At 41.4% G+C, this 22,973-nt stretch overlaps 1 protein-coding gene across 16 annotated transcripts in view; it reads right to left on the bottom strand.

Annotated features, from left to right (window-relative positions):
* Window positions 1–349: 349 nt before the first annotated feature.
* EYA1 (EYA transcriptional coactivator and phosphatase 1) overlaps window positions 350–22,973 on the bottom strand; it is a 231,237-nt gene continuing 208,613 nt past the window's right edge. For 7 of the 16 annotated variants that reach the window (XM_073330852.1, XM_073330861.1, XM_073330853.1 and 4 more), the window contains 3 exons: window positions 17,588–17,709; window positions 12,171–12,271; window positions 351–2,506 (listed from right to left, as the gene is read on the bottom strand). In XM_073330852.1, coding sequence (XP_073186953.1) covers window positions 2,426–2,506; window positions 12,171–12,271; window positions 17,588–17,709 — 304 coding nt within the window. In that variant the 3' untranslated portion in view covers window positions 351–2,425. Of the gene's footprint in view, window positions 2,507–12,170; window positions 12,272–17,587; window positions 17,710–22,973 lie in introns of all 16 variants that reach the window. The other 9 variants (XM_073330862.1, XM_073330863.1, XM_073330867.1 and 6 more) reach the window with 4 other exon arrangements.

Genomic DNA, 22,973 nt, shown 5'->3' with positions numbered 1-22,973 from the left:
GACCCCAAGTTCCTCGCTTTTATGAGGACTAAATTCAGTCACAAGCTTAAACAAATGAAGAGCCAGTGCACTCTGATTCCCATTCTTGTGGGTTATTTTATATTGTTCTTCTCTAGCACCCACTGATCAGAGAAGCAGCTGCTGCCTATCTAGTTTACACCTCTACAGCCAAGGTATTTTACCAAGGCATGGTGGTTGTTCTATAGAGCTTCTTATCTGGGTAGCATAGACAAGTGAGCATTTTTTTCTTCTTGAGACAGCAAAAAACCTATGGCAAAAATAATCAAATACTTACGTCTCAGAGGATGGTTTACTAGTTCACAAATCAATTTTATTAATTTAAAACACAAAATTAATGAAGAAAAATTCTGTACACAATTGTGGACACAACACACTTTTTTGTACAATAAGGCCAAGATAAACTGTTTTTTTTTTTCAGTCTGCAAAACGACTACAAAAATTGAAAAGACAAAAAACTGTCACTCTCTACTTTGCTTGAAGCAAAGGAAAAAAAATCTAATTATAATAGCCCCAATCCTAAAAGAACGACACACCATGTGCTTAAACTTTATGCACTGTGAGTAATTCCCTCGACTTTGTTAGAACTACTCACACTAATGTGTAAAATGAAGCACATGTGTAAGTCTTAGCGAGACAGGGGCCTTAGTTGGTAATTAAGCAATTTGGAAAATCCACAAATGATTAACTAGCAGCAATATGAATCCTCCAACACAGGAGGGTGTTGCTTCACAGCTACTTTGGTGCTTTGCAGGTAGCTGTTTAAAAGGCTGGTGTTGTTTTTTGGGGGGTGGGGTGGGAGGAAACGGGGAGTAAAATTTTGAAGAATGAACCAACAAAGCTGAGGTTTCTTTTTAATGAAAAGATGGAAATCAGGGAAAGGGAACTGGTACAATTCAGGCCCAGATGTCAGACTCAGTTTAACTGACCACATTGCTCATGTCCTGTAAGGTTTAAAAAAGTCACAACTCATAGATCAGACAGAGTTTACATTGATAACAGAAATTAATATAGACTATGGATATTTTACATCCTTGGTGACAACTATTTCATTGTGTCCATTGCCGGCAATGGATGTTACACACTAGGAAAATCTGACTCCTGGTGGAAGAGAATTAAAAAAACTGAAGCGGGTACACTGCATATAATTATGTTTTGCTCAGTTTCTCCAAAATACTCTTTTCTAACTTACGTGAAACAAAGCACATGCTGTAATTTTTGATTTTCTGACAACATGAAAACTTTGATTTGTTAGTCTCCAACTCAAATACCCCTTGTATAATTATTTTCTATTCTGTAACTTCTTTTTATGGAAGGAGTTTGTTGGTTCATTATTCAATTCTTTAAGGAGATTTAATACATTAGCATTAAAACAGAAAATGAAAGACAGTAAGGAATTCCTCTTCAATTAAGTTGTGTAGCTCTGTGTATGTGTTTAATGGGGACACATGGTAACCATCATTTTATAGCCAGAATAGCTGAGGGGGAAAAAGAGAAAATAGCTGAAAAACAACAACAAATTCCTTATTGACACTTGACATCCATGCTTTTGGTCTTGACAAATTTATCTAAAAAATCCATTATCTACATATTTATACCCCACACTCTGATAAGGCACTGCACAATAGCTGTGTACACATTGCCTCAGACTTCATCAACAAGGCATTACTACCTCTCAATAGCATTTACTTAACCAATATGTAAAAGAATCATCCATTATTACAAATTTACACAAAAAATTCTTCCTGTACATGATTGTCTCAGTGATGTACCTATTTGTTTAAATTAGACATACTTTAGACTACTTTGCAATGTGCTAAAATCAAAAGTGTTTGCTGTATCATGAGACAAAGGCTTATAAATAGCCTTTAATCCTATCATATGTATCCTCAGTTATATGATGTCAAAACACAGTCTGTTCATAAATAAGTAAAGATGTACAGAGTACCCTGGGTATGAGAAACCAAAAAAGTAAACCTTCTTTACAAGAAAATTACTCCACTGGTATTTTGAAAAATTCAGTCTTCATTGTGCAATCAAGTTTGCTGTGTTGAAGAAGCTGTGTGTGTCACATTGAAGATTCTAAAAACTACAAAGCATTTGCAGGTCCTTTCTTTCTTCACAGGTATGAACCTTTTGTTTATTTTGTATCAAATGTGGTAAAATGCGCTGTTAAAACATTCTCATGGCTTGTTTTCATTGGATTCGCAATATTAGAGTCAACAGCTGTTCTGAAGAAAAAGGCATGCTCCTCCATTTACTGAAAGGGCAAAAGTTAAGACCAATTGCAGCTGTACATCAACATGTTGAAATCACAAAATTCTGTAGTCCAATGCTGACACAAGACACAGGCATACTGTCCATGGGCATAAGGGAGGTTCTGGGGTTTCAAAGTGCTGCTAAGCTGCTACAAGTACTCCAGTTCCAAGGCATGATGAAGGGCCATAAGGTCAGAGTGGCTTGAGATCCTCCAAAATGGCATGGCATGCTATGAACAGAAGAAACACAATGTCAAAAACTTGGGCATTCTGGTCTGCAAACTCATCTCATTGTCTCTTGCAAGAATAAGGTAACACTGCAAGAGGACAGCAATACTTCAGCTGCTCTCTAACTATGTATGACTCAAGATGAGCTATAATAATTATAACCTCTCTTCTCATCAATATTTCTCAGTGCTTCTAACTTGAATTCTCAGTAACATCAAATCTATTTTTTTTTAAAATCACATTTGTAGGCCTTATTTAAAGAGTAATTTTTTTAGTTCCTTTTTCTAAAAAAAGGATTAGGTACGTTTCTGAAATACAAAATATATTTCTATAGAAACACGGAAAACATTCTATCCTGCAGATGAAATATATGGATATATAAAAAAATGATTAAACTTGTTGACAAAAAAAAATGAAGATAAACTTGTCTACTGTCAAAACATGTTTAGTCTTTGAGAAACTATTACTGGCAGGTGAGTTAAACAACGCATTGGCAGTGATTCAGAATACATCAATATGCTATTCAAATCATGCAGAAAGTAATTTTTTCCTGGTGGTTTGTATTATGCTGGTTATTGTTTGCACTGACCTTAAAACAGCTTTTCCATGTAGGAGAATTTTAAAATGAATGTTTAATTTTTTCCCCATTAGCTAAAAAAAAAGTCTAGGTCTAAATCTTGAACATATTTGCAAGACACCTGAATAAACTAAAGACATGAATACCAGGGGGACAAACACATATTACATCACCCATGAAGGGTAAAATAGCTGATTGTGAAACCTCACTATCCTTAAGCTGCAAAGCAGGCACTACAGTGTCAGCAAGAAGTTTTTCGTAAATAAAAGAAAGATAATCTCCTCTGTCAGAGAAAATATTCCATTCATCCCAAAGGAAAATTGCTTCAATGCAACAAATAATTTCAAGGCTACAATGAACATGTTTTTCATTGGTTCAACTCACAGCCAGCTGATTTGAGCACACACACTGAGAACAATGTAGGCATTACAATGGCTTCTGGGATTCGGTGGCATTTTAAGAACACTTTCTGGGGCATGTAACTTTATTCTCCTTCAAATCCCTCCTCAGAAGTTCAGAGTGAAATCCTGGTCCTAATGAAGTCAATAGCAAAACCAGGCTTTTACTCATGGTTGTCCTTACAGTGCATCTTCTCTCTGGCTTTCATTCTGGTCACTTCTCCTAATTTACATGCTGTCTAGCTATACATCAGTCTTGAAATCTCAGAGATCCCTTACACGCTCTCTAGTGCCTTGTTTATTGTAAACCATTAATATGTTACTTTATGCAATTTAGATGGTAAGATCCTCAAAATGGGTCTATAATTTGTTATTTGTCTGGAGAGTTTTGTATAAACCACTGTGTACGCATGTCATTGCAAGCCTGGCAATAACATCATGATGATCTGGGTTGGACTGAAAAAAATAAGACTGGAAAAATAAGGAGCTTAAAGATAGGTAGGCGTGTAAATCTCTTTGAAAATAAATGGGAGTGCCTAATTTATGTAGGCTTCTTTGAAAATCCCAGCCTCAAGAAACAACTGATATTGCCTGTTGAGGAAACTGAAAACAAGCAACCATTGCTCCACTATGGAGTGAAATACCATGCTGCAGCAGGACCTTGCTGGAGTGTGTGTTAATCAACTGGCAAAGGAACATCAGGGAGCCCTGGGGTAGCTGAAGACTGAGAAATGAGTGTAGGGCAAAAGTGGGGAGAAAACACAGGCAGCCAGCTTCCACAAATGTTGTAATACAGAGCAGGTGAGCTTTATAAGAAGAAAAAAAAACTTTGAAGCCCTGATGGAAAGGCAGAGGGGAACTCTATCTTTTTCAGATCGTCACAAAGCCTTGAAAAAGAGCTAACTGCACTTCAACCTGAAGAGCAACAAATGAGCCATTGATTTGCAGAGGCACTAGGGTACTTTAAGGTATTTTGGGAGCAGAATTCCAGAGAAGCATAGCAAAGCACAAGTATATGCTTAACCTTCTTCTAAGAGATCTAGAAACACTAGCGGTCAACTAACTAGAGGACAGAAAATCTCTATATCTTCAACCTAGATTCCCATTGTGTCATCTCCATGCCAAGCTCCATCAGCAATGGCAGCCAGATGTCCTGGTCATCCTTTTCCAACATGACCGTCTCAATGCCGATTTCCACATTACCCCGTATGCATGCAATAACCTCCCTCTCCTGGTCTGCAAAGCCATTTCTCTTCCCACATTTTCATCCAAATCCCTCCTAAAGTCACAAAATAAGTCAACAGTAAGGTTCAGGGGAAAAAGTTGCTAATTATTCAATCTGGGCTTCCCAGTGTATCTTGTCTTCTCTGTGTCTATTTTACTTAGACAGCAAGATCTTTGTTGCAGGAACTGTCAACACCGTATGACTTGCACAATACCAAAAACATTGTTGGTGCCAAACAATGCCCAAGACAGAAGTGTTTATGTTCACATCAGGTTTAGGCTGTTCTAGTTGAGCTGGCTGCATTTTCACCCATTTATTTTTGCACCTCACTTGAGCTGCCGGAGTTCTCCTCCTTTGTCCCCATCCAGCTTTTCTCCCATGAGTGCTCTCTGCCTAGTGCTAGGCACCACTTCTCCTTCTTCTCTGATTGGCCAACTAGGAACCTCAGTTCCCTGCTTCTCTTTTTGAATCAAGCATGGCACCGGGTCTCCCCACTCAATTATGCCAGGGAAAGATGAGCAAACAATGTATAGCAGATGGAGCATGGTGACTGACATGGTGGAAAGTATCTTGCTATTTACTAAGAAGTCAAGAGCCAAAGAGAAATGAATGAATGGCACAAGTAGGATTATAGTCAGGTGTTACTGGCTCTCAACTCCATGTTCAGCCCCCTTGATCATACTGCCTCCCAAGTAATACTCCCTAGTGTCATACTGGGTACTCATCAGATATGTGGAGCATCTAAAGAACTTGTGTCAAACTATTTAATAAATTAAGTCACCGTTACTCCTTTGTACTTGTGATGGGGTGTATATACCCCACACTAGGGCTGAAGTGGTTAAAGAACAACTCTAGACCCAGACGATCCCACCCACACCTGCAGAGCATGCTCCAGATGGAGGTGGAGCTCAAAAGGAAGTCAGATAGCTCAGAAGCTTGGATTACAGAGTGGGATGCTGGAGGTGGCCCAGGGAGGACAGCTGTAAAACGGCCTTGGGGTGCCTGGTCTTTGCTAACCCACACAGGGCCCCGGACAAAAGCCCAGTGGAGTGGGACGACCTGGGCTCCCCCTATGAACCCCCTTCTGCATTAAAAAGGAACCGGCCCTCCTAACAACTAGGCATACCTCCATCAAGCTCCAACAATCACAGTACTGTCCAGATGCAGTATAGGTAATGGATTAGTCTCTGTAGTCTGGGATGTGATTCAGGACCAAAATCTCCAGGGGGCTATTTCTGAGCTACTGAATGGTCTTGGAAAAATCATTTAAATTCTCTTTGCCTTAGTTTCCCTATCTGTAAAGCAGGGATAATTCTACTTATGTATCAGAAAGGAGTATTGAGGGGATTAATTATGCTTGAAAAGGCCTATGAAAAAGTTATGTAAATGCTCGGCATTATAATTATGTTCAAGCCTTCTGTATGTAGGCCAAAAAGGCCCCTGGTTAACATTGCCAACAACGGAAACATGCCAGGAATGCTGTAGCTGCAAGCATACGTCAATTTACACTGGAATTTTGTTTACAGGTCTGACCTGGCAAGATCAGATCATTATGAATTTCACTCAGTGGTATACATTTTATACTGCATCTCGGGGGGGGGGGGGAGAGGAATTCTTGCTGTGGTTCATAAATAAATAAATAAAATAAAAAAATTCACCTTAAATAAGGTAACATAAGTTATTGTACAAATCTATCAATGCACCTTCATCTTTTGGTAGTATATACCCTACAAGCCAAACATTCATAATAATACTCTATCACAGAGAAAAACACTCCCAGATTCGCAAACCCCTATAAAACACTATAAAATGAGCAGATAATGACAAATCCAACTCGTTGAAAATAGCAACACAGCTCTGGGACCCAGCCTCAAAGCATTTGCTTTTTTCACTGGGTGACCAGGAAGGAAGGGCTTTCATTGGTTTATTTTCATAGGTATTTGACAGACATTGCCTTTAAAAAGTAAGCTTTTGCTAACAGTTACCACACAGTGGAATCTGATATACTTCAGGTATTTTCTATTCTAAGCATATTGAGCAATGGTAATACCTCACATACTGCTGAATGGCAAATACTATGCCTAATGGCAGTGAATGTAACTGGATTGCATTAATATCTGATAAAAATGTGGAATACAGTAAACATAATTGTTGACTAGTGTAACATGTAAAGATTATGGAGCATATTTTCAAGCAATCAATTTGCAGACACCTAGAAGATAATAAGGTGATAAGTAACAGTCAGCATGGATTTGTCAAGAGCAAATCATGTCAAACGAACCTAATAGCTTTCTTTGACAGGGTAACAATCCTTGTGGATGGGGGGGAAGCAGTAGACATGGTATATCTTGACTTTAGTAAGGCTTTTGATACTGTCTCGCATGACCGTCTCATAAACAAACAAGGTAAATACAACCTAGATGGAGCTACTATAAGTGGGTTCATAACTGGTTGGAAAACCATTCTCGGAGAGTAATCATCAGTGGTTCACAGTCAAGCTGGAAGAGCATATTCAGTGGGTCCTGCAGATATTGGTCCTGGGTCCAGTTCTGTATAATATCTTCATCAATGATTTAGATAATGGCAGAGAGAGTACACTTATAAAGTCTGTGGATGATGCCAAGATGGGAGGGGTTGCAATTGCTTTGGAGGACAGGATTAAAATTCAAAATGATCTGGACAAACTGGAGAAAAGGTCTTAAGTAAATTGGATGAAACCGAATAAGAACAAATGATTGTTACAAGGATGTGTGTGAATATTTTTTCTCCTTAACTCCAAGGATAGGACAAGAAGCAATGGGCTTAAATTGCAGCAAGGGCGGTTTAGGTTGGACATTAGGAAATACTTCCCTGTCGGGGTAGTTAAGCATTGGAATAAATTGCCCAGGGAGGTTGTGGAATCTCTGTAATTGGAGATTTTTAAGAGCAACTTAAGCAAACACCTGTCAGGAGTGGTCTAGATAATACTTAGTCCAGCCCTGAGTACAGGGCACTGGACTAGAAGACCTTTCGGGGTCTCTTCCAGTCTCATGATTCCATGTACCTACCTCTATTATAATTTTAGTGGTCAAAATGAGATTTCCATAATATCTGTAAGTAAGTCTGAACATTTTGCCTATTAAAACTTATATATTATGCAATAGAGCTGGTTGTAATTTTTTCAACAAAGATTTTGAAATAAAAAAAAATGGGAGCCTGATAATTTTTTACTGAAGAAAATCATTTTTTCAAAATGTTTCAATTTTGTGATGAACCTTTGAAATAAAAAATGTTGACATGTCAAATTTTTTCATTTTGACATTCTGAGTAAAATCCAATTCACCTTTTAATGTAGGAAATATAAAAAATAAAAAAGTGGCAATTTCCCTTTTTGAAACAAGAAATAAACTCTCAATTTTTTCTATCAAGCACAAAACAAAACAAAAGTAACAATTCTGAACAAAGTGAAAAATCTTGTTGTTTCAAATATTTTTGCAAAATAAACCATTTTTCGATTGCATAGCACTGAAGGACAAATTGTAAATGACATCTCTATTTCCTGAAAGAAGTATTTGCTCATGACAAAGAAATTTATACCTGGAATTTTGTAGGGAATATGAATAAAAAGCCCACACATTTGTGCCTTCAGTCATGCCGCCTTGTGCTGTGGTTCTGTTAGACCTCACTCAGCAGATTAGGGACTAATCAATACCTTGTAGAAACACTTCCTTAGATGCTGGAAGAAGTGATGGAGCACTTGAATAAGTACTTAGCTAAGACCAGTGTACTGTGCTAAGATATACTGTGCTGTTGTAGGTGACAATTTTCTGACAAATCATAGGACCTACATCTTCCCTTCTGGTCCTGTGGTCATTCCAGATCCAAGTTCTAATCCTCTGAAAGGATGGCAAATTTATCCCCAGTGTTTCGGTCAAACTGAAATGTGGGTTTATTACATTCTGACTATTTAAAATATCCAATGATATCAACTAGATATGACAGTCTTCACTTCCTGTCCTGAAATAAAAATGTGAAGTGTGCTGTGAGTTATTAAATAGTGGCTGTGTTGAATATCCATCATTATAGTATATGATGAATCACAAATATTAATGAATTTATTCTCACATCTCCCCTGTGAGGTGGAGAAGCATTACTGCCATTTTACAGATAGAGAACTGACTGACCTAAAAGAACCTAAAGCCTATAACCTATAACCTAAGAACAGTGCCTGTGGTAACAAAAATTGAGTTGTGTTGTGATAGTGGCTGGGACAAGACAGCAGGTTTTCTTGCAAAAAAGTCACCTTATTTTGGTATCTACTGTGTCACTTTAGCAGCCTTCAGATGCAGGAAGACAGCAACCTTCATGTGGCATGACTTTGAACTCTAAAATACTAACTACATCAAGTGTTCTGTGTTTTGATCTAGAGAAGGCTCCACAATTTACTTTTGCTCCTTGGTCTGTACTATGAACATGAAGGCCTGAGTATTTCAACTGTCTTATAAAAATGAGTTTTCAGGAAATAATGGTTTAGGGAAAGGTGACAATACCATGACTTATCCAATGCTAAGTGAAATATAAGAGTGTGCAGTGTCCCTAGTGTATCACACTTATTTTCATCAATCAAAAGGAAATGTGAAAAAATGTGGATTATGAAAATCTTTTTAAAAATAACTGTACACTGTATAAACTTAATTTAATGTATTTACTGACTCAGTTTTATAATAATTACAATAATTTATTTTAGATACATTTTAAACATCCATCACCTGTGTACTGAACTAGCATTTTCAGTAAATAAAGGACTTGTAGGCAGGGGTGCTGGAACAATTTGTATAGTGGGGGTGCTGAGAGACATTGAACCAAACTGTAAATCCTGTATCTGAGGGAAACCACTTCAAGCCAGGGGGTGCGGCAGCATCCCCAGCACCCCTAGTTCCAGCACCTATGCTTGTAGGAATATTTTACCACCCTTCTATGATGAAACAACAGGTCTGTTTGTTAGTGAAGTGGTTTTTAATACGGACCCTCATTTTCTCACTTACTAATCTGGAAGTTCGTCACTGTTCAGTACTGGAACAGAAAATAAAAATCTGTGAAGTACATAGGTTGGCTATTTTAATAAATTACAGAAGTCTTGATGAATAAAACAATATTGTTCATTATACAGCATCACTGGAGTGGTAAATGCTTTACAAACAGGGAAAAAGAAAAGAACCCTGGTTTATAAAAAGTTTATATTTATTATTGAGCAGTACTATGTAGGGGCCTTCAATCGTGGACCAAGGCATGGAATGCTACTTGACGGACAATGGGATAATAAAAAGATAGTGGCTTCCCTGAAAAACTCACAAACACACAGATTATTGGTGGGAAGGTAGGATGGAATGTGGTAAAAATTTACGTGGAAGAGCGGGGTACTCTAATAGGTGTCTTCATAGTTACACCATTTTTGTCAAGTTTTTATTTTTATTATTATAAACCTTCTACCATTTTGTTGGTGCTTCTGTGTGTGGAAGGTTAAGTGATTTTATAGTATAATAGAGTTTTATCTCTCCTTATTTAAGCATAATATATCTGAATACAAATATGTACTCAAATGTTTAGTGCTTCTAGTATTGCTAAAATGTGCTGATTTACATAATTCTTCAGAACTGAACAGTTTTTCCACTGTGTTTATCATTCACATATCTAATCATTTTGGGTCAAATTAAGGTCTAGCTAGCATGGTGGCTCTGGGGCATAATGGAGTGCAAGGCACCCATCTCATCTACTTGTCCTCGTTACCCACAACATGGATAGACTTTGCGGAGCCACTGTGTTCCCAGTTCACACAGGTGGCACCTTAGCTCTGTCCCCACAATGGGGCAGCCATTTTAGCTGTGCCAATGCACGAGGGAGTGTACATTGGACCAGGTGACGTTTACTCCCTTCCCAGAGCAGCAGGGAATCTCACAGAGAGACTGTAACTTTGAGTCACAATCTCACTCTGGAGCAGAGAAAGTAGATCCTCAGCTTCCTACATTCTCCAAATCTGAACATTCCTTCCAGCAACAAAGAACACATGGAACAAATGCTCCAAGGGAACTTTCTCTACTACCTCTTCATTTAACAAATGGGAAGGCTTTCTTAGTTAGGCCTTCCTGCATGGTGTTTCCAGTTAAAAACTGCTGAATTAGGTGTTACTGAAAGAAGTACTTTTGTCACCGTTACATGGAATACTACTTCACTGAGCAATGGAAAGGAACAAAGACAACAGCTTTTCCTGGTATTAAATGTAGCTGTTAAAATGTAATCATTTACAGCAGAAAACTTCTCTGCAAAGATTAAAGGCATTTCTTAAGGGAGAAAGGAGGAATCTGTTCATTTTAGTGTGCCAAAGGGACACATGAAACTGACAAGTTCGCAAACTGATGTAACGAGATGGGAAACTACACAGAAAGTTTCAGAGGGATGTAAGTTGGTATTTCATGTTGCAAAACTATTCAGTGTCACATCTTGTAAAATTGCCATGTGGTGTAATTAGTTTAATCTCTCCATTCGGAAAGCTTTGAAAAATGGTTACTAGAAAGATATAGTATCACCACTGGGATTTTCAAGTTAAGCTGGGAAAGAGAGAGCGTATGGAAAGGCAATTTACAAGGAAAATGAGGCAAGATAAACCTCCTTGCTCCCATTTTTTCTTCTCTTTGTACTTGCTAGGATAATATTCTATGGTTTCAGTCAAAGACCTTAGACCAGCCCCTCTCCCCCTGCACTCTATTAGATTGACATATTCAGTAGTAACTCCCAGCAGTAAGACAAAGTGTTGCTTTTTGAGATGCCCACTCCACATTGCAAGAGAAGAGACCGTGATATTTTCCCTTCCTAATGGAGAAAGGAAAAAACATGTAATAAGAGATTCAATTGCATCTTCTGCCAGAGCTAAAGCAACAGGGATTAGAATAGCAAGAAATAACCAATATTTGGCCGAAAATGCAGGCTCCCAATTTAGGTACAGCTGACATGAGCAGAGGTCAACATTAACGTATATGCGCCATTTCTCAGATACTCTTTCAATGTATAAAGGTATAAAATTCAGGTATAAAATTCACAAAACAATGCGATGTATCTAAACACCACAAATTGTAATAGCTGTGCTTAAGTTTATTATATTTCATGGCATTGGGGGATGCCAATTAGAGAAGTGGAATTATCAGTTTTAGTCAAACCAGAATCCATACTTAACATCCTTCATACGGATATATTGGATACACATAGCTACCCTAATGCATCTTTTGGAGGACAGCAATATCCCAGACCCAACAAGAATTTTAAGTAGAGTGTGTTACTAGCCCATCAGTCAAAATGTTCTAATTTTGTAACGCTACACAATTATAGATCTGAAATCACAATCAACCCCGATGCATACAATCCCAGGTGTGAGAAAATGCACATATTTACTTTCAAAGACTTGAAATAAAACTGCACTGAAAAAGAATTACTACCTTTTTTGCTCCTTGTTCTTCTTCCACGCCATCACCTATAACAACATACACTACTTTTCTTCCAAATCTTTGAATTATTCGCTCAAAACAACTTTCCTTTCCTGAAAAAGAAATGTAAACTATTAAGGGTTTTACACATGATAGCTGGTGAGAGAACATAATGAAACCACATTCATTAAACACCCATCCAAGATATCTCCAAGCACTTGCAATGTAATATTACCGTCACTGAGAGATTACAGAGCAGAATCTCTCCTGGATCAATTCTGTGCTCAGCATAGGAGTGAGAGCAGAGTGTCAGAGACACGGCTCCTGACATCAGTTAGAACTGCTGACAGTCAGCTGTAAAATCTACTTACGGTCTTTTAACAGATCCTATACTTGTGGAGAATAGACATCGCATAGCAGAAGTCTGCCTCCACACCACCTCCCCACTTCCTATGGCAAGCAGGTGCAAGCCCCACACCTGACACACTCATGACTTCAGAGAGTTGCCCTCTGAAAGGGGAATTTTGTGCTGTTTGTCTGTAGCCAGCCTCCTGAATAATGCTTTGGACTCAAATGCCCATAAGTTATACATCTGTAAAGACAAAGGAACTGATCTTGCATTGGATTGTCTTCAACTTTGTACATGAAATTCTCACCCACCTTTAATTAAAAAAGAGCATCTCCCTCAGGAGACAACCTTTGTTGTTTGTCCACTGAGTGGTTACTTAATATAAGCACAGCTCCTTACTTCAGTGGGATCTCTGCAAAGGCTTATGCTAATGAATCCCAATCCAAGACTGGGGCCAAAGTTAGTGAACAGGAAACTCTGCACTCTTCATAGTTCATTGTCTTAAGTTTGGAACTGAAAACCCAGACAGAGTACATTGTGAGGTCTATAGTCAAGATTGCCTAAGTGCTTCCATTGTAAAACAGCATTTCAGTTTTTCACAATATAGGTTTAATTTTACATTTTTTTCCCACCTACAGTATGTCTAAAGCATAGATTAGTGTTCTGGCAGATGGTAGGGGTGGGGCCTGGGGCAGAAGGGGTGGGGCTGCATGGCTAGCGTCCCCCAAGAGGTTATAGATTGTTGTAATAAGCCATAGATCCAGTGTGTCTATTCAGAGTAAAAGCCGTGTTAGTCTGTATTCGCAAAAAGAAAAGGAGTACTTGTGGCACCTTAGAGACTAACCAATTTATTTGAGCATAAGCTTTCGGGAGCTACAGCTCACCTCATCGGATGCATACTGTGGAAAGTGTAGAAGATCTTTTTATATACACACAAAGCATGAAAAAATACCTCCTCCCACCCTACTCTCCTGCTGGTAATAGCTTACCTAAAGTGACCACTCTCCTTACAATAAGAAAAGGAGTACTTGTGGCACCTTAGAGACTAACCAATTTTTTTGAGCAATGCTCAAATAAATTGGTTAGTCTCTAAGGTGCCACAAGTACTCCTTTTCTTTTTGCGAATACAGACTAACACGGCTGTTACTCTGAAACCTCTCCTTACAATGAGTATGATAATCAAGGTGGGCCATTTCCAGCACAAATCCAGGGTTAAACAAGAACATCGGGGGGGGGGGGTAGGAAAAAAAAAGGGGAAATAGGTTACCTTGCATAATGACCCTTTACCCTCTGATCCCACTGAGAGTTACCAAAAGAAACTACAGCATTTGCTCAAGAAACTCCCTGAAAAAGCACAAGATCAAATCCGCACAGACACACCCCTGGAACCCTGACCTGGGATATTCTATCTACTACCCAAGATCCATAAACCTGGAAATCCTGGGCGCCCCATCATCTCAGGCATTGGCATCCTGACAGCAGGATTGTCTGGCTATGTAGACTCCCTCCTCAGGCCCTACGCTACCAGCACTCCCAGCTACCTTTGAGACACCACTGACTTCCTGAGGAAACTACAATCCATCGGTGATCTTCCTGATAACACCATCCTGGCCACTATGGATGTAGAAGCCCTCTACACCAACATTCCACACAAAGATGGACTACAAGCCGTCAAGAACACTATCCCCGATAATGTCACGGCTAACCTGGTTGCTGAACTTTGTGACTTTGTCCTTACCCATAACTATTTTACATTTGGGAACAATGTATACCTTCAGATCAGCGGCACTGCTATGGGTACCCACATGGCCCCACAGTATGTCAACATTTTTATGGCTGACTTAGAACAACGCTTCCTCAGCTCTTGTCCCCTAACGCCCCTACTCTACTTGCACTATATTGATGACATCTTCATCATCTGGACCCATGGAAAAGAAGCCCTTGAGGAATTCCACCATGATTTCAACAATTTCCATCCCACCATCAACCTCAGCCTGGTCCAGTCCACACAAGAGATCCACTTCCTGGACACTACAGTGCTAATAAACGATGGTCACATAAACACCTCCCTATACCGGAAACCTACTGACCGCTATTCCTACCTACATGCCTCCAGCTTTCACCCTGACCACACCACATGATCCATCGTCTACAGCCAAGCTCTGCGATACAACCACATTTGCTCCAACCCCTCAGACAGAGACAAACACCTACAAGATCTCTATCAAGCATTCTTACAACAATACCCACCTGCGGAAGTAAAGAAATAGATTGATAGAGCCGAAGAGTTCCCAGAAGTCACCTACTACAGGACAGGCCTAACAAAGAAAATAACAGAACGCCACTAGCCGTCACCTTCAGCCCCCAACTAAAACCCCTCCAACGCATTATTAAGGATCTACAACCTATCCTGAAGGATGACCCAACACTCTCATAAATCTTGGGAGACAGGCCAGTCCTTGCCTACAGACAGCCCTCCAACCTGAAGCAAATACTCACCAGAAACCACATACCACACAACAGAACCACTAACCCAGGAACCTATCCTTACAACAAAGCCCGTTGCCAACTGTGCCCACATATCTATTCAGGGGACACCATCACAGGGCCTAATAACATCAGCCACACTATCAGAGGCTTGGTCACCTGCACATCCACCAATGTGATATATGCCATCATGTGCCAGCAATGCCCCTCTGCCATGTACATTGGTCAAACTGGACAGTCTCTACGTAAAAGAATAAATGGACACAAATCAGACGTCAAGAATTATAACATTCATAAACCAGTCGGAGAACACTTCAATCTCTCTGGTCACGCGATTACAGACATGAAAGTTGCTATATTACAACAAAAAAACTTCAAATCCAGACTTTAGCGAGAAACTGTTGAATTGGAATTCATTTGCAAATTGGATACAATTACCTTAGGCTTGAATAGAGACTGGGAGTGGCTAAGTCATTATGCAAGGTAACCTATTTCCCCTTGTTTTTTCCTACCCCCCCCCCCCCCCAGATGTTCTTGTTAAACCCTGGATTTGTGCTGGAAATGGCCCACCTTGATTATCATACACATTGTAAGGAGAGTGGTCTCTTTAGACAAGCTATTACCAGCAGGAGAGTGGGTTTGTGTGTGTGGAGGGGAGCGGGGGGGGGGGGTGAGAAAACCTGGATTTGTGCTGGAAATGGCCCAACTTGATTATCATACACATTGTAAGGAGAGTGATCACTTTAGATAAGCTATTACCAGCAGGAGAGTGGGGTGGGAGGAGGTATTTTTTCATGCTTTGTGTGAATATAGAAAGATCTTTTACACTTTCCACAGTATGCATCCGATGAAGTAAGCTGTAGCTCACGAAAGCTTATGCTCAAATAAATTGGTTAGTCTCTAAGGTGCCACAAATACTCCTTTTCTTTTTGTGTCTATTCAGTCCATGATCAGTCCAGACCACGTAGTGACTGCCTGGTTTCACTCACAGAGTTGTCATTGGGGCATTTAGTGCACTGGATGAGGTACACCACATGCTGTGATATGCATGTGTAGTACCCAAGGATATTGAGAGATGTGTTATGGAGTATGTTGTTGATTGTAGCAGTGGAGATATGTCTCCAGGTCTTGCATCTGTTGTTCTGGCAAGGTCTGGTGCCGCTTTGGGGCTGATGTGTCCTGGTTCTATGGGGAGCTTGCTTCTGATAATGAACTTGGAGAGGTTGGAGGTTGTTTGAAGGCCAGAAGAATGGGTTCAGGAAATATTTCTTTCAGGATGGAGTATCCATTGAATATGGGTTGTACTTGTTTGAGGATACCTCAGATGGGTTCCCAGTATAGGATGGTAGGTGACAACTAGCTGCCTGTCCTCTTTCTCCTTTCTCTTCCCCTTATGATTGGAAAGGTGTCAACAGGTCACTTCACCTTGAATGGTCCCGTGAATATGTGTTAACTACTTATGCTAAACACTCTGTTCCACTTTGTATTTTGCTGTGACACTCTGTTTCCCAGGTCTGAAGAAAAGCTCTGTGTAAGCTTGAAAGCTTGTCTCTCTTACCAAAATAGTTGGTCCAATAAAAGATATTAACTCCCCCACCTTGTGTCTCTAATATATGGTATTATGTACTTCTAGTTAACCAATCTGATATTCCTGTGTTTCACTGAGAAACAAATCTGCATAGACTTTGGCACAAATTTATTAATTTCAGTTTGAATAAACTTAAAATAATTAAATTCTGGAGGCAAACATTTTAGCTTCTGGTAAATTCTTTTGTCAATGGGCTCTGATGAAGACACCGAGCCCTGGAATTTCACCATATAAATTTTTAGTTTTGTCTAGATTTAGACTGAATGCTTTACACTTATGACTGAACTTTTGAATTTCTGTTTTAGAAGATAGCCCTTAAAGGTTACAGTTAATAGCATCTTGTCTGATTTACACATGGATACAGGAAAAAAAACAGTACAGAGAATCTCTATGAACTAAAAAATGAATTCATTTTGGACACACTGAGACTTAAAATCAAACATACAGAATAGTGACTTTCCTGATCTAAACTATTATGTAGTGTTGCAATGAGCTGTTAAAAAGCTATTGTAGTTCATCGCAGGAGTGGCTGCATTTCAGTTGTGGATGATGCAGTGCATTTTAGTGGTTATATAGTAGCTTAGGGCTCCAGTTCAGCAAAGGGTCTACCAAGCTTCCTGGAACAGGGCCTAAGTTTGTAAAATCATAGAATCACAGAACTGGAAGGTACCTCGATAGGTCCTCTAGTCCAGTCCCCTGCCCTCAAGGCAGGACTAAATATTATCTAGACCATCCCTGGTCTTTGTCCAGGTGTTTGTCCAACCTGCTCTTAAAAATCCCCAAGGATGGAGATTCCACAACCTCCCTAGGCAATTTAGTCCAGTGCTTAACCACCCTGACAGTTAGGTGCTGTAGGATCCCTCAGTATGAATGGTGTTTTACTGTAAGGTATGTTATTTATCATTAGTCCCTAGATGCTATCGTGATATGAATATACAGATACATATGGTTTTTCATTTAGAACTATGGCCTCAAATATTTCATCATGTTATTAAAAAACCTCACCTATTTTAGTTGCACTGTAAATATTTTCTATTGGAAATACAACCCCTAATCCATATAACAAGACTTTTGCCAGAGCTGGAATAAGTTGAGTAGTTGTTACTAGAATATTCACACAGTTTGTCCTGCAAGAAAACAAAAACAGACACCCTTAAATATACACATATATATATTAACACTAAAAAAAAAGGGAAAAATTAACCTTCCTCCATTCTCCCCCCAACAAAACCTCACCATCATAGTCTCAAAGTACTTTAGAAAGGAAGGGAATCAGAAGAAAAATTTACTCACCTAGTGCTGTAACAATGGTTCTTCAAGATGTGTCTCCCTGTGGGTGCTCCACTGTAGGTGTGCTTGCATCCTTATACTGCTGATCAGAGAACTTTGGTAGCAGTGTCCATTATGCCCCACCACGAGGCTGTCTCTCCTCGTGCCCCTCCACAAGGCTATCCAGCATGTGCAGGCTAACCCCCCTCAGTTCCTTCTCTACTGCAGAGCCATTGACAAGAACTCCAAAGTAGAGGGGAGGCGGGTGGGTTGGGGAGCACCCATGGGGGACACATCTCGAAAGGTCATCATTATTGCGTAACTTCTTCTTCGAGTAGTGTCCCTATGGGTGCTCCTCTTTAGGTGACTTCCAAGCAATATCCCTACTGGAGGGCTGGGGCTTCAGAGTTGGGTCAGTTACAGATGACAGTACTGTGGAGCTAAAGATGGCATCGGAGGCAGGTCCCCAGTAATTGCTTGGTGTTCTGCAAAGGTGTAGACTGACGCCCAACATCAATACTCTACAGATTTCTGAGATAGGGACATTCTTGAAGAAGGCAACAGATGAGAATGATCTTGTGCAGTGCATGCGAATAGTATCTGGAGGGGTTATGTTATGAATCTGATTACATTGTCTAATGCAGCCTGAGTCCCACTTGGAGAGTCTCTGGATTGATATTGCTGAGCCCTTGGATCTTTTCATAATAGAGAGGAACAGCTTCGGGGACTTCCTGAAAGACTTCGTCCTATCCAGGTAAAAGGCTCGGGCCCGTCTGACATCTAGTGTGTGTAATATAGTCTCCTTGCTGTCACAGCGAGGCTTGGGGTAAAAAGTCGGAAGGTGAATCACTTGGTTTATATGGAACAGGGCAGTTACCCTGGGGATGAATTTTTGGTGCGGCCTGAGCGTAACCTTGTCCTGAAAGAATACCATGGAGGGTGATGTGCCATCAGAGCTGCTATTTCTCCTATCCTCCTAGTCGAGGTGATTGCTATCAGGAAGGCCATTTTCTTCAACAGGTACATAAGCAAACAGGTGGCCCTGGGTTCAAAGGGCGGTCTAGTTAGGCCTTTCAACACCAGGTTTAGGTCCCATGTAGGTGTGGGGTGTCGGGATTGTGGAGAAAGGTTTATTATACCCCCGGAGAAATCAAAAAAGGTCCCTGTCCCAGGGAAGAAGGAGAGCATCACCTAGGGAGTGTTGTCCTATCCCTGCTCTGGAGCAGGAGTGTGGACATTTCTTGTTCAAGTGATTAGCGACCAGATCTGTGGTCAGTGTACCCCAGCATCTAAATAGGTCATAAAGTACTGCTGGGTTTATTTCCATTCATGGTTGTGAGGGAACTTGCAACTTAGGATGTCTTCTATAGAGTTTTGTGTGCCCAGAAGGTAATCTGTTGATAGCGTAATGTAGTGGGAGATGCATCAGTTAGTTCCATAGCCTTATCGCTTCTGAGCGGAGGGTGGGCAACCTGGCTCCTCTTTGTCAATTTATGTAATACATGCATGCTATGTTGTCTATTAGGACTTTGGTGTGTGATCAGTGGGAGAAAACGAGTGCAGACATTTCTGAATGCCCTGAGCTCGAGGAGCTTGATGTACAAGGATATCTCCATGGATGACCACTTGCCTTGTGTTGTAAGGCCATTTAGATATGTGCCTCATCCTATAAGGGATGTGTCGGTGGTGAGAAGCAACAACGGGGAAATTTTCACAAAAGGAATCCCTTTGCAAACATCTGCTGGGTCCTTTCACCAATCCAGGGATATATTGACTTTGGCAAGCTGTGATGCACATCGCATAACCACCGCAGCGGAGCTGGACTGGGTCACAGTGTTGGCTGCATTGAAGGCAGTCTGTAGCACTGTTTGGGCTACCAGTTGTCCTTCCTCGATGATAGCTTTGAACTGGTTGTGCTGTGACTCTGGAAACTGATCAATAAAGTTGTCAGGTTTCCAATAGTTGATGTAGATGTATTTCATTGTTAAGGCTTGACAAATAGCTATTCGAAAATGTAGTGTGACCGAGGAATAGGCCTTCCTCCCAAAGAGGTCCAAGTGCTTCCAATCCCTATCAGATATCATTTGGTGCTCATAGCCCCGGGAGTTTACTGCATCCACAGCTATTGAGTTTGGGGGAGAGGGGAAGAAAAGAAATTCCATCCCCTTAACTGGTATGTAATATTTTTTATCAGCCTGTTTACAAGTAGGTGTCACTGATGCTGGGGTCTGCCATATGGTTTTTTCAAGGTCCTGTCAAGCCTCCTTGATAGGGAAGGCTATTTTAGAGGCCGAGGAAGAGTGTAATATGTCACGGAGTTTGTGATGGGTGTCCTTGACTTCTTCCAACCCTTTTTCCCAAGTACTGGAAAAGTCGGAAATCATCAGCTAAGCACAGTGGCAGGGACATGAATGCTTCATCTGGGGAGGAAGAGGATATGTTGTTGTTGGTCCTTGGAGTCACATTTTCCTCAATTCCGCCCTCCTGCTCTCAGCAATCTCCTCTGGGAGTTCCAAGGTTCTAGATGCCGTAGCCGAGGGGGAATGTCTTGGGGGGTACGAGCAAGGCTGGGAGCTCAAGAAGAATGGGGCAATATGTAGCCCAGGGATCCCAGTACAGCCACTGAGGCAGTATACTCTCGGAGCCTCTTGGCAGTGGGCACAATAGGGAGCATGGGAATAGTGGGAAACTGTCTCCTCTGGCTCACTGACTCCTCACTCAAAAGAGGGGGTGCACGGCAGGGTACTGGAGAAGACTCCTACACTAGGGGGAGATGCTGTGCCAAGGTCCCGGTGCCAAGAAGAGGAGAGTCTGGTATGCTAGATACCCGGAGGTCTCTTGAGTGCCGAAATGCTAGTGGAGCTGACTGACCCAGTGCCATTGGTGGTACAGAGCGTGTCGGGGATCTTGCCCATACAGACCGATGACGGTGCCAAAGGAACATCATATACCGGCAGCATCTTCTTACTGGAATGCCGTTTGCTCCTATCTTTGTCAGTTGGTTCTGTTGACTCAGTGCCAGTGCCCATTAGGTCCTTAGGCCTGTCAACGGTACCTGACACTCCTGATCTTTGTGAGCTGGGACTGTCTCGGTGCCAATGGTACTGAGTGTGCTGGAGATCTTTTGTGGCTAGCTCGGAGCTCACTCTGGTGACCCACAGCTCTCTTTTTGAATGACTTTACAAGAGGGGTCTGTGGCTGATTTCTTTGACCCATCCTTGGATGTTGAGGGCTGTGGGGAAGACTCACATCTGCCAGGTGACTCTTGGTGAGGGTTTAGGGAGGGCTAGATGGCTGCCTCCATGAAGATGATCTTCTGTCTCAACTCTCTGTCCTTGTGAGACCTGGGTCTGAGTTGCTGGCAGACACCACACTTCTGTGTGATGTGGCCTTCCCCGAGGCAGTGTACGCTGCGCGAGTGCTTGCCTGCCACAGGGATGGCCTCTTTGAGGGAGAGGCACTTCTTGAAGTCTGGTGAACTGGACCATTGGGGAAGGGGCCCCCAATGAAAAAGGGGGGGAAATAAAGTCTTTTTTTTAATATTGGGGGTAGAGAAAATAAGAGAGACTACAGCTAAGACTAAGGACACTAACAAACTAGAAACGCTAAAGAAATTAACGATCACAAACAGACTGCTAATGGTCCCATCTCTAGCCAGGGGCAGTTGACAAGGAACTGAGGAGGGTTAGATCATGTGGCAGGGCATGATGAGAGACAGTGCATGTGTGGGCCTAATGTACACAGCTGCCAATGTTCGCCAACCAGCAGTGCAGGGACACAAGCTACTGTGGAGCAGTCCTAGGGACACTACTTGAAGAATTATCCCCATTTTACAGGTGTAGAAATTGAGACACAGAAATGTCACGTGCACATAGCAGGACATTTGCTGAAGAGGGAAAAGAACTCAAATCTCCTGACTCACAGACCATGTACACCATGCAGTATCTCCTAAACCATAGGCATTACAGGCAGATTGTTAACGCTACCTATTATTAAGGTTGCACAACACTTCCCATTATAAGACCCTATTTTCAGTTGCTTAGAACTTTGTCAAATTTAACTATTCAGGATGAAAATTTCCATGTCTGCCTCAGGTTTTTTTTATTTTATTTTTGAAAATTTCAGCCAGAAGAGTTCAGTTGTTTCTGAGAATGAGGCAAGGAAAAAATACTATGTTTTTTACTGTGAAAAATTTCCTAGTTCTCTTTGGAAAGTTCTAGTGCCCCCATACTTCGGAGCACAGCCAGAGAGCAGGGCTATTAGAGGGGCCGAGTGCAGGGCTGCAAGGATTAGGGATGCCTTGAGGCTGAAAGCCACCAGTAATGTCTGGTGCCCTGCCTGGGAGTGAAGTGCAGTGGTTCCAATGTTAGTAGGAGCAGGGATTTGAAATTTGGCAAGGGAGCGGAACCTTTATGTCAGGGATGTGCCTTTTACCATCATCATGAAAACTCAGCCACATTTGGCCAAGTCATAAACCTCAGAATAAAATCACAGTTCACGCATGCTCAGAAGAGACTTGCTAGAGTTTAAAAGATAAAACCTCAGAAGATTCCGTCCTTATTGAGCATGCTCTAGTCTCTCACAGCTCCTAATGATGACCAGACTGCACAGGTATCATCTGCACAGAGCCACTGAAGATGCTCCATCCCCTCATAGTTCCTGTGTGTGATTGGAATGTGCACACACCATCCCCACAGGGTGACTGAGCATGCTTCCTCCAGCCCAGAGCTACAGAGGTGAAGCTGGACTTTTCCTATAATGGCTGCTCTGGGCTGGTGTGGACCCAGGCACTAGAACTGAGAGTATGGAGCCTGTCTCTCCTGTGCTCTTAATGACCACCCATCCCAGTTCTGGCACCCAGGAAGTGTGGAGGAAGAAGCCATCCAATTCAAAAACCAAGAGGAGAAGGGCCAGACTTAGGGCTCTGAGACGCAGTGTTGGAGAAGTATATTGGGACAGGGAGTCCAGGGGATGAAGACTGGAATTGGAGGCTGGCAGAGGGCAGAAACTGGGACTGGGAACCCGGGATGCAGACTGGGACTGGATAGGAAAGGAGACTAGGTCTGGGAGCTGGGGAGAGTAATGGGGTGGGAGTTAAGGGAGACGGAGGGTAGGGGGGAAC

The sequence above is a fragment of the Lepidochelys kempii genome, chromosome 2, assembly GCF_965140265.1.
Source record: "Lepidochelys kempii isolate rLepKem1 chromosome 2, rLepKem1.hap2, whole genome shotgun sequence".
Classification (NCBI taxonomy): domain Eukaryota; kingdom Metazoa; phylum Chordata; order Testudines; family Cheloniidae; genus Lepidochelys; species Lepidochelys kempii.
The sequence above is the reverse complement of the archived record's forward strand: the minus strand, read 5'-3'. Positions and strand labels throughout refer to the sequence as shown.